Below are 15,740 nucleotides of genomic sequence, written 5' to 3'. Positions count from 1 at the left end.
AAGCAAAATAATAAGTACAATAAAAAGTATGAACGACACATAAAAAAATTAAAATAAAGGTAAAGTAATAAAAAAAATCATATAAAATGTTAATACAAGATGAAATTAAAAGACTCAAATGTAAGAAAAATCAAAAAAGTTGTAACCAAAGTTTCAATTGAGCTAAATATAAAAAAATAATTTAAAAAAAATTTGTTTGTTAAACGGTTTTATTGAAAACAATACTTACATTAGGTAATAATAATACTAAAAGCTAGAAAATAATTAGGTACGTCCTAGATACTAGTCATCACACTCATCAATCTAGGGAGTTGATCAGACAATTAAATGCAAGCGTTGGACGCGTCAAATTTCTATTCATAATCATGAGTAAGACCAACTGAACCTTAATCAGGTTATGCTACGCGTCGCATATGTATTCATAAATTTCACGCGCCCAACGCTTTTATTTATTTGTCTGATCAACGCCCTGGATTGATGTGGAGTGTGATGACTAGTACCTAGGACCTACCTAATTATTTTCTACCTTTTAGTATTATTAAATATATTATTTCTAATTGCTGTTTTTATGTACGGGTCCAAATCTATAAATAAAGTTTTGGTTGTAAAGATGGAGATTCGGGCTATTAGCGAGGGTTGGACAATTTTGGTCGTAGAGCTTTTGTTTAGCCATATTTTATTAAAATAATTTGTTAAAAATAAACGATTGTGAGCACACAAAGAAATCTATTTGTACTATGGCACTATTGTGAATATTTGCATTGCATTACTGGATGTTGCTATCATACGCTAGATGGCAGCGCAAACTGTAAGTTTTAATTGATTGATAGAACGGCTGATTTTTTTTGATATTTGATAAGAGAATTTTATATTGGTTGCGCAAGATGCGCACTGGTCCGGCTCGTTATTACTTAATGTAAGTATTGTTTTCAATAAAACCGTTTATCTTAAAAATTGTTCTTTTAATTATTTTATGTTTAATGAAAAGGAAAAATTTCTGCTGCAAAAGGATTCAATAAACAATAAATTTTACAAAATGCATACTGTTGTTCAAAAAAGTTGGATCAAGGTAAACGAACTGATTTTGGCGAGTTACTTAAAACTGAGGTATGAATGTTTGAATATTTTATATCTACATACATAAATACTTATAAAATAAGATTTTTACCTTCTTGGTGTCATTTAATAATAGTTTAAGCTCTAAGACATTAGTTTACATTCTTCCAATACTCGTATTTATATTATCAACTGATTTGAATTTCTTGTTCGAATGTTTACCTGAAAGACAAAAAAAAAAGTTGAATACCAATTTCACACAGAGCATTAATGAGTTAATTAGTCAGATTTTCTATATTAAAGCCCTTATTGAACTCAATTTTACATACAAAATACATATTCTTGGTTGTGTTTTGGATATGATAATCGATAAAATAATTAAAAAAAATTTTTTCAGTTAAAGGGTTTTATTGAAAAAAATACTTACATGAAGTAATAATAATACTAAAAGCTAGAATATAATTAGGCAGGTCCTAGGTACTAGTCATCACACTTCTCATCAATCTATGGCGTTGATCAGACAAATAAATAAAAGCGTTGGGCGCCCGAAATTTCTAAAAATGTGAGGCGTAGCATAACCTTATTAAGGTTTAGTTGGTCTTACATATGAATATCAATAGAAATTTCATAGTAAAATAAAAAAAATTTGAAAAGTAGAACAAGTGAATACCAAAAGTTAAACGCAGTTGAAAATAAAATAAAATAAAATAAAGTGAAATTAAATATCATAAAATAAAATAAAATTAAGTTAAATAAAAAAGATAAAGTCAAACAAAATAGAATAAAATAAAGTAAAATAAAATGAGGTAAAATAAAATAAAGTAAAAAAAAAATAAAATAAATAAAAATAGAACAAAATAAATAACATTAAAAAAAATTAAAAAAGAATTAAATAAAATACTAAGGATCAAATTATAAAAAATATCTTCAAAAAATAAAATCAATAAAGCTCAAAATAATATAATTACATAAATAAGGAAAGAAAAAAATTTTTTTTTTTTAATTTAGTTTGGGATATTTTTCAAAATTTTGTTTGAGAGGGCCTTTTAAATGTTTAGATATAAGCGTAGCATTTTTTCAGCATAGGAATTCCATTTAGCCACTATTAATGCATAACCTCGAAAACTTGTTAAAGTAATCATATTTACATGCACAATGAAGTTCTCAAGTTGATTATATACTTTACGTATTAGCCATAATTGATCAATATGCTTGTAAGCATATCGTGGTTTTAACATGTCTGTTGATTTTCAAGTATACAATTTCAACACATAACTATGTACGAAAATATATTAAACATATTTGTATTTGTTTACAAATTGTGACTTTGGTTTGTTAATTTAGTGGTTTCTAAGCATTTGTTGTTAATTTCCGAGATGGGCATTTTGTATTATTTTTAATTGAAATAAACTTGAACCAATGGCGGCCACCGTGGTGTGATGGTAGCGTGCTCCGCCTACCACACCGTATGCCCTGGGTTCAAACCCCGGGCAAAGCAACATCAAAATTTTAGAAATAAGGTTTTTCAATTAGAAGAAAATTTTTCTAAGCGGGGTCGCCCCTCGGCAGTGTCTGGCAAGCGCTCCGAGTGTATTTCTGCCATGAAAAGCTCTCAGTGAAAACTCACCTGCCTTGCAGATACCGTTCGGAGTCGGCATAAAACATGTAGGTCCCGTCCGGCCAATTTGTAGGGAAAATGAAGAGGAGCACGACGCAAATTGGAAGAGAAGCTCGGCCTTACATTTATTTTTTATTATAAACTTGAACCAATAGTGAAATTTTATTCTACATACAAGTTTTGCTGATAGTGCATTACCATTTGCATTACTACTTAAAATTTACTGTCAATAAAGTTTTTCAACAGAAATAAACTTCTGGTATAAGTAGTGTTATTTTATTTGCATTAGTATAATTCAGTTGGAAACATTCGTTTTTAATGTAATCTATGTAATTATATGTAGTAATGCAGTAAAAATAGATTTGTACCGATAATGGAATCTCCTTTGTAATTAAAACTGTGGTATGCATTGATTTGCATTAGCAGTACAATTCAATCATTTTTTTTTTGGTAATGCAAATCAAATAACATTATTCGTAAAATTTAAATGAGAACTAATATATGAAATGCAGTAATTTTTTACCACATACAATATGCCCAGGCATGCGCAGTTTCCTGTCAGTCAGTCCCTGCATATTCGCCAAATGCTTGACATCAGTCAAATATTCGTTCATTATTTCATTGCTTGTAATTGTATGTAATGTGAGACCAATTAACTTTTCAGCAAAAATAAAACAATCGCAACAGAATATAATTTCCTTTGAAATGAGATCATCTACGTAATAATGAAAAATGAGTGCAAAACAAAAACCTGGGGTTCTAGTATTACAAATGTAATTTTTTTTTTGTAAAGCAAACATGCCTTATTTAACTTCTGTTGTGAGAAAAATTTTAAAAATTTGAGTGAGATTGGAATGAAATCCATAAATGTTAAATGCGGCATTAGAGTACGGGCTTGTGCGATTCTTTAATTGCGTTTGTAAGCAAAATGTACAGTAAAAATTTGTTTGCACACTTGTACCTGTACTAGTGATGGGCGTGGGATGTCTGGAGTCCCGAATTGTTGCTGTTGTTGTTGTAGCGATAAGGACACTCCCCGAAGCCCATAGGTAGTGCTATCGATGTTGATGGTCCTTTGCCTCGGCTGTTAAAGAAACAGGATTCGCCACGAGTAGGTGAGGTTGACAATTGAGTTGGAGAAGCTATATATTGCGCTAGCAACCCCTTGAAAGGGTTGCACTGCACAACCCCTTGGTATTTTAGTCGCCGTTTACGACAGGCATACCTTCCGGGAGTATATTCTTAGCGCCACCCGCTGGGTGGAGTTGCGACTCAGAGCTTACGGTACAAACATCAAAATGATTTGATGTGCAATTTTGGGACGGTTCATAACGATTTGCTGGAGACTGCCATCTGGCGTCACATTATTATAAGCAGATTTAGGAAGTGTGAACTGCAGGAAGAAACGGTTGCTCATGTTTTGTGTTGGTGTCCTGTGCTCGCGAGGTGAAGGCACCATCTACTAGGGGTAGCAGAGTTGCCACATATCGAGTCAGCAATTAAGCTAGGTTCTAGAAAATGTTTAGTATTTTCCAAGTGGATTGAGTTATTATATAAAATTAGTCCTGGTACCTAAGTGGGGATTTTTCGTTTGGTTGTCAAACAAATTCTGGTAGCACTGCGGATAGATTCAGTTTATGTGTGGTCTTTGTTGATCGGCCAGTTAAACCTCAAGCCATGTGTCGTTCTGCTATCAAGTTTTGGAGTTACCTTCATTGAGCTATGTTGTACTAATCGGTAAATTTCGGGTCTCACAGAACCGACCGAAGAAATATTAGCCCGCCACACTGTGCGGTGTTGTATCTATGAGTTCAGTGTTGGAATCAAGTGGCATCGCGATTAAATATCCATCTCTATTCTCTGCATGTCATAAATTCTTTATGAGTCGAGTATGTGGAAAGGTAACTGCTCGGACAAATATGCTGTCATCCATTTGCTATTGACATTTGTATAATGCGACTTGGCGCAATTTCGAAATATTCAAGTACATATTTGTAAAGCGAGTGAGTGGGTTTGACTAAAGAAATCATGCGACTAAGCACTATTGGCAGACACACCCAAAAACAAAAAAAAAGTAGAAAAAATGCGGGTTTAAATGATGATACAAAGGCGAGTTGACAAAACGAGTTTCTTCAACATTCCTACATACAGCCAACTATAACAGTCAACATAGATTAAGCTGAATTTTTGTGATTTGCTTGATTTTACAATTTTCTTAAATTCATGGGTAGTGATGGGCTCAGCCATGCTGGTCGAGTTAAGTTTTGGTTCAGTGAGATTGGTTTACTTGGTCATCAAAACTACCTGCTTTTAGTCAGGTGGGCTTGTAGTGATTGGACGACTTCATTTCAACATATTCTTTGCAGCCAATTTAAAATTTTCTTCACGTTATTTGGTACTGTCAAATCTAAGCAACTTTCAGACACCATACCGACAAGGTGAGTTGGCCTATGGGTTTAATGAGTCAAAGAAATCGTTTCAACGGTAGTAGAGCAATTACCCGAAATTGATAGTTCGTATACGGCGAAGGCTTTCCGATATCCATACTCTTCTCCAAACCTTCGAGGACAATGAAAGAAATAGTCCATTTTAGCTTAGTACACTACTGCGTTCAGAATTAACTATACTAATGAGAGAATTTCGACTACTGAATGGCACACATCACCCTATCTGAGCCGCCGTTTGGAATGAACCCTATCTCATAAAATCTTTGAATAACGCCCTATTTCAGAAATCGGGTGGGTTCCGATAAGAATACTGTAGCGAATATTACACACTTATGTAAATGTACACATTAAAGCAAGCAGCCACACTTATGTACAAGGAAGAAGAACGGAGAATATTCCATACATATAACCAGCAGTTTGAAGCAGAATACATGAAGCAGCATACATATATGTAGCCGGCAGCTAAGAGCAGAAGTTGTTACTCACACATATGGCTAGAAGAAAAGCATAAACTACATATATAAATGTATATAGCTAAATAGCTAAGTATAAGATACAAATGTTCTAGAAGGCAATGATCATGAAATGGACGAACGAGGTAACCGAGAGTATAAAAGCAGTGCTAGCTGAGGAAACAGTAATCAGTTTGATTCAAACATGCTATTCGTGAAGTATAATTGTTATTGTGAAGTACTACTCCCAAAGAAGTCTAAATAAATACCACTAATGAATAATGAAGTTATTTATTCGACAGTTCAGCGATTCGAACGTAAGCAGAAGGTGCAAAATAATCGGAATCCCCCAAAGTTCGTTACAATACTTTTTTAGCCGGAGCATCATCTTTCATTCACATAACATGTCCTTCTGCCAGCGTAGCCGCTGTGTTTTAATTTGCTGGATAATGTTGGTGTCTCCATAAGGATTTCACCTCCTATTATCAATGTTTTGCTTTCCGCTAGTCGATTAGCCGAATACTCGATTCACTACTGAGTAAATATTAACGACTTTAAATTTCTTAATTTTGTTATGTCAATATTAGAAGCGGTTCATCTTGAAACATAAAATCTACATAAAAAACAACTTCCATTGGCAATGATAATTATTTTTTTATTTCTTTCTCGTTTAGCTAGTGATTTTTTAGTATATTCAGCGAGACAAACTTTCAGCTCTTTTGCATATTTTGCTGTGAATACTTTAAATATGAATTGCAAACGCTGCAAGTTTTAGAATTTACATGTACATAAGTTTGCATTTTTATACTCAGTTGAGCAGAGCTCACAGAACTATAGAACTAAGGCCCACACCCTTTTAAAATACTCATTAACACCTTTCATTTGACACCCATATCGTACAAAAACATTCTAGAGTCACACCTGGCCCACCTTTATGGCGATATCTCGAAAAGGCATCCACCTATAGAACTAAGGCCCACTCCCTTTTAAAATACTCATTAACACCTTTCATTTGATACCCATATCGTACACAAAAATTCTAGAGTCACCCCTGGCCCACCTTTATGGTGATATCTCGAAAGGGCATCCACCTATAGATCTGAGGCCCACTCCCTTTTAAAATACTCATTAACACCTTTCATTTGATACCCATATCGTACAAACAAATTCTAAAGTCACCCCTGGCCCACCTTTATGGCGATATCTCGAAAAGGCTTCCACCTATAGAACTAAGGCCCACACCCTTTTAAAATACTAATTAACACCTTTCATTTTATACCCATATCGTACACAAAAATTCTAGAGTCACCCCTGGCCCACCTTTATGGTGATATCTCGAAAGGGCATCCACCTATAGATCTGAGGCCCACTCCCTTTTAAAATACTCATTAACACCTTTCATTTGATACCCATATCGTACACAAAAATTCTAGAGTCACCCCTGGCCCACCTTTATGGCGATATCCCGAAAGGGCATCCACCTATAGATCTAAGGCCCACTCCCTTTTAAAATACTCATTAACACCTTTCATTTGATACCCATATCGTACAAACAAATTCTAAAGTCACCCTGGTCCACCTTTATGTCGATATCTCGAAAAGGCGTCAACCTATAGAACTAAGGCCCACACCCTTTTAAAATACTCATTAGCACCTTTCATTTGATACCCATATTGTACAAACGCATTCTAGAGTCAACCCAGGTCCACTTTTATAACGATATTCCGAAATGCGTCCACCTATAGAACTTAGGCCCACTCCCTTTTAAAATACTCATTAACACCTTTCATTTGATACCCATATCGTACAAAAACATTCTAGGGTCACCCCTGGCCCACCTTTATGGCGATATCTCGAAAAGGCATCCACCTATAGAACTAAGGCCCACTCCCTTTTAAAATACTCATTAACACATTTCATTTGATACCCATATCGTATAAACAAATTCTAGAGTCACCCCTGGTCCACCTTTATGGCGATATCTCGAAAAGGCGTCCACCTATAGAACTAAGGCCCACACCCTTTTAAAATACTCATTAACACCTTTCATTTGATACCCATATCGTACACAAAAATTCTAGAGTCACCCCTGGCCCACCTTTATGGCGATATCTCGAAAGGGCATCCACCTAAAGATCTAAGGCCCACTCCCTTTTAAAATACTCATTAACACCTTTCATTTGATACCCATATCGTACAAACAAATTCTAAAGTCACCCTGGTCTACCTTTATGGAGATATCTCGAAAAAGCGTCCACCTATAGAACTAAGACCCACGCCCTTTTAAAATACTCATTAACATCTTTCATTTGATACCCATATCGTACAAACAAATTCTATAGTCACCCCTGGTCCACGTTTATGGCGATATCTCGAAAAGGCGTCCACATATAGAACTAAGGCCCACGCCCTCTTAAAATAATCATTAACACCTTTCATTTGATACTCATATCGTACAAACAAATTCTAGAGTCACCCTGGTCCATCTTTATGGCGATATCTCGAAAAGGCGTACATCTATAGAACTTAGGCCCACGCTCTTTTAAAATACTCATTAATACTTTTTATTTGATACCCATATCGTACAAAATAAATTCTAGAGTCACCCCTGGTCCATCTTTATGGCGATATCTCGAAAAGACGTCCACCTATAGAACTTAGGCCCACTCCCTTTTAAAATTATCATTAACACATTTCATTTGATACCCATATCGTACAAACAAATTCTCGAGTCAGGCCTGGCACACCTTTATGGCGATATCCCTAAATGGCGTCCATCTATAGATCTATGGCCCTTTTCCTCTTAAAATACTCTTTAATACCTTCCATTTAATAAACATGTCATACAAACACATTCCAGGGTTACCCTAGGTTCCTTTTACAACATGGTGATTTCCCTTACTTTATCTCCACAGCTCTCAACTGAGTATGTAATGTTCGGTTACACCCGAACTTAGCCTTCCTTAGTTGTTATTATATAGTTTTATGTACTCTCTTTTTGTTTGTACATATGTATAGGCGCACGTCAAATTTTTCAATTCTACTACGTAAAAAATTTAATTTTTATCTTGGCTTGAGAAATATCTGGAAAAATTGTTTTCAAATAGTCGAATGCTTCACCTTCTTTGTCCAAAGCCTTAACAAAGTTTTTAATGAGACCGAGCTTGATGTGTAAGGGTGGAAGTATGGTTTTCTCTTTCTTGACAGGAGGGGTGTATTTGATGTTATCCACACCAATGGTAAACTCGCCTCTTTCCGGCCAATCCTTTCTGACGTAGTGGTCCTTACGAGCTCGGCTATCCCACTTGCAGAGGAAGGAGCAGTGCTTGGTGTAGCCACTTTGTAGACCGCATAGCATGGCAACGACTTGGAGATCAGAACATATTTTCCAATCATGCTCTTCATATTTGATAAACTTGAGTAGTTTTTGCATTTCCTCGTACGTTTCCTTTGTATTTACTGCATTTGCGATCGGGATAGAAGCATTTTTGCTACCAATATGCAATAATACAGCCTTCAAACTCAGTTTATTGCTGTCTATGAACAATCGCTACTCTTTTGAATCATATGTTTGACCAAACTCTTTGAATAAACCAGAAATGTCGTTGCAGTAGCATATACTGTCTTTCTTGGTATAGTGTTTGGAAAATGGTTCGTGACGAGTTCTACAATATATCACCTTAACATCGGATGACACAAATTTAAATTGTTGCATACGAGAAGTGTGGATCTCGGCCTTTTCCTTGGATAGTTCCAAATCTCTTATCCAATCATTAAGTTGTGCTTGTGACAGAACGTTTCTCTCGTTTCCCTTGCGAAATTCAGTACAACTTGATTCCCCGCACTAAGATATTACTGTTGACAATGGAACTGGATCCGCAACTGCCGTTGAATGTAGTACTGGTAATGTCACTGTAGGTACGCTGGCATAGGTTACTCTTCTTGATCTTCCAACGCCAAGTACTTTTGTTTGATAAATATAACACTCTATTGAATGGCAAATAGGTTCTCTCCATATCATTGGTGTATCAAATTTTATTTGTTGTCCTGATTCCGACTGAATCAATTCCACTCGACACGATGTACACAAAGTGTTCGGTGTCCATGGTCATTCAGCATTTTTAGGCTCAATGCCAAAATACTTGGAGTACAAAGTTTTCATATGATCTGAGAACACTCGTCGTCGCCTTATGATAGTATATTGGCCACACATGAAACAGAACATATCTGGATCGTTATTACACTCAAATTCTCGCGTCCTTTTACTCATTTTATTTTTTTTAATAGATCACGGTTCTGAAGTTTGACTTATGAATTGAACTATCTCCGGCGAGCCTTGCAGATGTTATGAAGTTTCAAGGCACATTAACTCATATTTATACTCGGAACAAGAATAAAATTGAAAAAATCAAATCTTACCTAGACAGAAAGGTTCCTTTTTATACGAAGCCGCGAAAAGAAAATACTACCTGTTTTAGATGTAGACTTTAAAAATTTTCTGTGTCTTATAATTTTGAAAATCTATCTGCATACTTACCTATAAGTGACGGAAATACATGTTTATAACTACATGCCTACATCAGGTTTCGAACCCAACCACTCTTCCTTTCGATGCAACCACTCTACCTATTATAAAACAATTCGAGTATTAAAAGTTCTATTTGATTTATTTAAAGAAAAAGTATTATCATTGTTATTGTGTTATTCGTTTATCCGGGTAATATCCCATTTGCACTTTATACCTTTAATATACATATGTATGTATACATACATTGAAGTTGCGCAACCTGGGTATTTTTATTTGATCGCTTATAACTTACGTAGTTTTGCATCGATTTTCTTCGATGATAGCTTATTTTTTCTAATTAAACATAGCTTTACGTAAAGAAAAAATATCTGGAATGCTGCCCTCGCAAAGAGTAATTTTTTTCATATTTTTCATAAAAAAAAAACAAAAATCTGAAATGATAAGCTAATATCTCGAAAACTATCTGGTTGAGCAAAAAAAAAAAATGTATGACGTATTATAGCAAATTCTATCGTCTTTCCGTTTCTGTAAACTTTTGCAATTGCTTGACCCGTTCGTAAGATATACGTAATTAAAGGGAGATAAATTGCAAATATCTCAAAAACGGTACCATAGAATCAAAAATGAACTCAATTTTCGAAATCAGGGGGTGATTTTACATACGAACTTCATAACGGCGTATCTGGTAAAGAGAAAAAGTTGAAATTCGTGGTGCAGTGATATGAGCGAAAATTTATTCTATTAATTAATGCAAATAAGGTGACCTAAATGCTGCACATTCTAAAATTAGAAAAGTTTATGTCTGTTTAAATATTTAACTTGAATTTCCGAAAAGAATTTTTGGACGCGCATTAGCAGTGTCATGCTGTCGTATAGAATTACCCTAGTTTTGAGCGATCAGCTGTTTTTCGCGCTACTTGTTAGAGCTTATAATGGTGCACGCTTTGTGTGACATAATGGAAACGCTTTTGACTTTTGGTCAGCTTCAGGCAATTTTAGATATGTACATATATCTTTGAGCGTACCTGCTCCAGTAATGCACAAGGAAGTTATCCGAACATAACTTAGAAGACAACTTCTCTTACAATAATTATTTTTAATTTTTTCGTCTTTAATTACTTTTTTTTCTGGATTCCTTGCTCCTTATACCTTTTTCTTTTTATTTGCAGTTGCCAAACACGCCTGAGTTTTCTCTTTTTAATAACTTTAACTTTTAGCACGAAATTTCCACGTAATTTAAAGCTTTACATTTTCGCTAATATTTTTTATAATTGAAAAACATAAAAACATCAATCGACATTCATTCCATTTCGTTACAAGCACAAGTTTTTACGACATTTTTACGACGGAAAGCGCAATCATAGCTAGACGTTGGCATTGCAGTGCAGTGCAGTTGCAGTACAAGCTGCTCAGGGATGCACCTTAACGTTAAGCTAATCGTTTATCAAAAAATTTCCACCGTTTCAGTTGAAACACTTCGAAATATTATCGATAAATAAATTATCAAAATAATTTGTATCTCGTTTTTAACCGAAACGAAAAGCTTTCGTTAACGTTAAAAACGTTAACAAAATCGTGATACTTTATGTTTGAATTGTGCTGGCAATGCTATAGCCATGGTAAAGCCGTAAGGTGGTAACAGCGAGCGGACATACACACAAACTCCATTTAATTTGTTTGTGTAATTCGTTGGTGGTAATGTCAAAAATACTCTGAGAAATGTTCGTACTGTCAAAATTCATGAGAAAAGTTGCAATCAGCTTGGCTAATGCTTTCACCTTTAATGACTCCGCCATCAATCAGCTTTGCCAGCATAGTTTGAAATTAATAATCAACATAAACGATCTGATTTCGTTTTGATATGGCAGAAAACGAAACAAAATCATTTCGTTAATTTGACGTTCTTAACGTTAATAAACGAAGCGAAATGACTTTGTTTCGTTTATTAACGTTAATTATCGTAACGAAATGATATCGGTTCGTTGGTTAAGCATGCCTGAAGCTGCTGCGTCCAACGGGAGCCATATAAATGGCATTTCAAGTGAGTTGCGAAGTGCAGCTAAGCTAAGCAAAAAAAAAAAAACATCTATTTAGTTGCAATTAATATTTGTTTAATTGCTTGTAAAATTATTTTTACATTGTTGTTGTGCAGTTGCTGCAAGTGCAGCCCGCACTACACACGTGAATTACCGCCACGCACCGTTCAACACTGAAAAATTGTTCCACTTTCGGCTCATTGCGATTCGATTTCATTTATTGCGAATAGTATTTTATGTTTCTTTTTCTTTGTGCATAGTATTGTTATTAAAAAAATTACAAAAAATAAATTGCCTTCGTTAGAGAAAAAAAAACGAAACTGAAAATAATGCATTAATTTTCTTTCGACAGCCAATGCAAGTCAAATGTATTGTCGTTATTGGTGTTCACCTTTTGTTTGCTTTGTAGTTTACTGTTACTTTACTTTTTTTTCGATACCTGAGTTGATTGTGCAGCTAAATAGTGAACCAATAAACTTTAGTTAGCTCAATTGAGTTGTGTTGCCCGCTGATCGCATACAATTCCTACAGCAACACGCATCTTTCACTTTCTTCGTCGTTGTACCTATGCACATTTGGAAAAATCACAGCAGAATGACTTTCTTTTGTAGTTTACTGAGTTTTTTTTTACTTTTATGCGAGCATCATAAACGTATTTCAATTCCGGCAAGTGAACATTGTTGGGGCAATTGTTAACAGAAATTCGCTTGTCATGCTGTACCAGAAACTCAATCGCGCGATATTGAAATGTCCGCTTATGGCGGGATGATGATGTACTAAAATTATTCAAACTCGTTTGCTGAACGGGTTGGTGAAAGGCCTGTTATACTAGTGTATGCAGTTAACTTGTTATTGTTTTCCTGGAGTTATCTAACTTATACCTATTTCACACATAGGGTTAATGAAATAATTAGTCAAGTTTTGTACATTAATGTCCTTCTTGAACTCAATCTTCCACACAAAATAAAAATTCCGAATGGAGTCAAAAATCGAGTACGTTTTGCTTGATGGGTCGGATTTTATTGTCAATTTAACAAATGCTAATCAAAAATAAATTATTATTTTCAATAATTTCCGAAAAATAGAAAGACACCAAAAATTGGTATTATCCTTTATAACCCCTCGCTCCAGAATACGCACTGTGTCCAACTTCCAAGGCATATCTTTTTGTTATAAATATAAAGTATACATAAGTGTGAATGTTGGAGATTTCGATTTCAGTACTCAGCTCCCGAGGAGCTAGGTGATGAAAAAGTGTAATTCAGAAACATGTCCTAGTAACCATCGCCGCTTGTAAACTTTGTAATTCTTCTCTAATATCGATATATCCGGTAGCTAATTTAATGTTTTTATACTCAGCTGAGCAGAGCGCACAGAGTATATTAATTTTGTTCGCATAACTGTACTCCGTAACGGCATAAACTAATCGAGATAGATATAGACTTCTTTATATCAAAATGATCTGGTCGAAACAAGAAATTCATTTAGCCATGTCCGTCTGTCCGTCCGTAAACAAGATAACTTGAGTAAATTTTGAGGTATCGTAATGCAATTTGGTATGTAAGTTCCTGGGCACTCATCTCAGATCGCTATTTAAAATTAACGAAATCGGACAATAAACACGCCCACTTTTTCGATATCGAAAATTTCGAAAAACCGAAAAAGTGCGATAATTCATTACCAAAGACGGATAAAGCGATGAAGCTTGGTAGGTGGGTTGACCTTATGACGCAGAATAGAAAATTAGTAAAATTTTAGACAATGGGCACCGCCCACTTTTTAAAGAAGGTAATTTGAAAGTTTTGCAAGCTGTAATTTGGCAGCGGAGTATGTATCTTCGGTTACACCCGAACTTAGCCTTGCTTACTTATTTATATCGAGTATCAGAGCACACCAATCAGACGGACTCGTGTTTCCTTATTTAATTTTGGACGTTTGGCTCTTGACGTAGACAAAACTGTTACGTCCATTCTAACACTGTCAAGAGTTTTATATAAATGAAGGCGATCTAGAATTTCGAATCGAAGAACAAGCTCTTAATAGCAAAAATCTCCTGGATAAGCCAAGCTTACAGCTATCTTATTAATGAAGAGTCTGGAAGTTCATACGTGGAATGAAACTTGCACTCGCCGCACCTTGACTACATGGTGACTCAACGGACGCATTCAAATAACATTGTAAATTGGGTTGACAAACGAACAATGTAGTCGTAATAGATGCAATAAATAGCTCTTAAGAAAAATATCATAAACAACCAGCGGAACGATTGGATTGATTATTTCGAGGTATAATAACAAATGTTCATTCATACTTATTATGGCAGCGTTAGAATGCATTTTTTCATAAAGGTGCGTTCAACGGAATCTTATGTGGACAGTAACCTCGCCACAATCACGCAAAAGATGTTGCGATTGTAAATATAAAGGAACTTTAGACTTAGCAATTGAAACTTATTTCGCCTTGCCCATTCACATACAAAATTTCGCGTAGCACTATTATAAACAACAAATACAACATATTTTGTCTCCTATGCAGTTTTTAATTGTGAAAAACGTTGGAGTACTAAAGAGTGGGGAAAATAATTTCACTTGCAAAGTGTGAAAGCACTCATAGCCAAGGCAAATGTCGAATTCTTCTTCTTATACTTTATATGTAGCAAAAGTTGAAGAATAGCAACTTTTGTATGTCAGATGGCGCTAGTGTCGCTTGATCCACCGTTCTCCATAAAAACACATGCTATCTACTCATCATGCATCAGATCGCGTTGAACGCATATAAGTATATGAAAAAGTTGATTGTGACGCGGCCATTACCTTTATGGCTGCGTTATATATATATGGCCGAATACAAATAAGCAACTACGAATGATATACGAAATTATTTGTTTCCAATTGCACATATACATTTTTGTTTTTATACCTTTCATGAAAATGAAATGGTATATTAACTTCGTCACGAATCTCAAAATTGCAAGTCCTTAAAGGAAACTAGATAGACCCACCAATAAGTCTACCGAAATGATCAGGATGAAGAGCTGAGTTTATTTAGCCATGGTCCGTCTGTATGTTTGTATGCAGACTAGTCTCTGAATTTTTGAGATATCTTGACAAAATTTTGTGAGCGGGCATATTTAGGTGTCCGATTAGACATTTGTCGGAGCCGGCCGGATCGGACCACTATAGCATATATCCCCCATACACTCAGAGAAAAACGCCGTTCTAAAATCCAGCACCACCGGACTCAATTCAAGATTTTCATGTTCTTACTTTTTTGTTCTTGAAAAACGACCGACCTGTTCTCAAAACAACAACCTTGTTCTTGAACTGACAACTATTTTCTTGGTCTTAAAATATGAACAAATGTTCTATTAATGAGAACAATGTTCTTAAATTAAATTCAAGTAAAAAGAAACGGTACAATTCATGTGTACTACAATGTTAAATACAACATTTGGCGCAAGCTGTCAAGCAGCTGTAGTTGCCCAGCGGTTATGATGTTGTGGTTGCGATCGCGTGGAGCGAGTTCGATCACCGTCAAACTATAAAATTTTTAAAACAATTTTTTTACTTTTATTTTTCGTTCAATTATTTTTCTTCACATAAG

At 35.1% G+C, this 15,740-nt stretch overlaps 2 protein-coding genes across 6 annotated transcripts in view; one reads left to right on the top strand and one right to left on the bottom strand.

Annotated features, from left to right (window-relative positions):
- The window catches only part of LOC137249312 (uncharacterized oxidoreductase SAR2567), an 80,394-nt gene that overhangs the window by 2,657 nt on the left and 61,997 nt on the right, over window positions 1-15,740 (top strand). Inside the window, exon 1 of one of the 3 annotated variants that reach the window (XM_067780662.1) lies at window positions 989-1,107. The exons of 1 other annotated variant lie outside the window; for it this stretch is intronic. In XM_067780662.1, coding sequence (XP_067636763.1) covers window positions 1,037-1,107 — 71 coding nt within the window. In that variant the 5' untranslated portion in view covers window positions 989-1,036. Of the gene's footprint in view, window positions 1-988; window positions 1,108-15,740 lie in introns of those variants that run through there. One more of the 3 variants, XM_067780661.1, reaches the window with a different exon arrangement.
- LOC137249306 (uncharacterized) overlaps window positions 1,202-15,740 on the bottom strand; it is a 768,906-nt gene continuing 754,367 nt past the window's right edge. For all 3 annotated transcript variants that reach the window (XM_067780647.1, XM_067780651.1, XM_067780648.1), the window contains exon 9: window positions 1,202-1,278. The gene's annotated coding sequence lies outside the window, so the exon portion shown is untranslated. The remainder of the gene's footprint in view (window positions 1,279-15,740) is intronic.

Source organism: Eurosta solidaginis, chromosome 4, assembly GCF_040869045.1.
Source record: "Eurosta solidaginis isolate ZX-2024a chromosome 4, ASM4086904v1, whole genome shotgun sequence".
Taxonomy (NCBI): Eukaryota; Metazoa; Arthropoda; class Insecta; order Diptera; family Tephritidae; genus Eurosta; species Eurosta solidaginis.
This window is presented reverse-complemented; position numbering and strand designations above follow the sequence as displayed.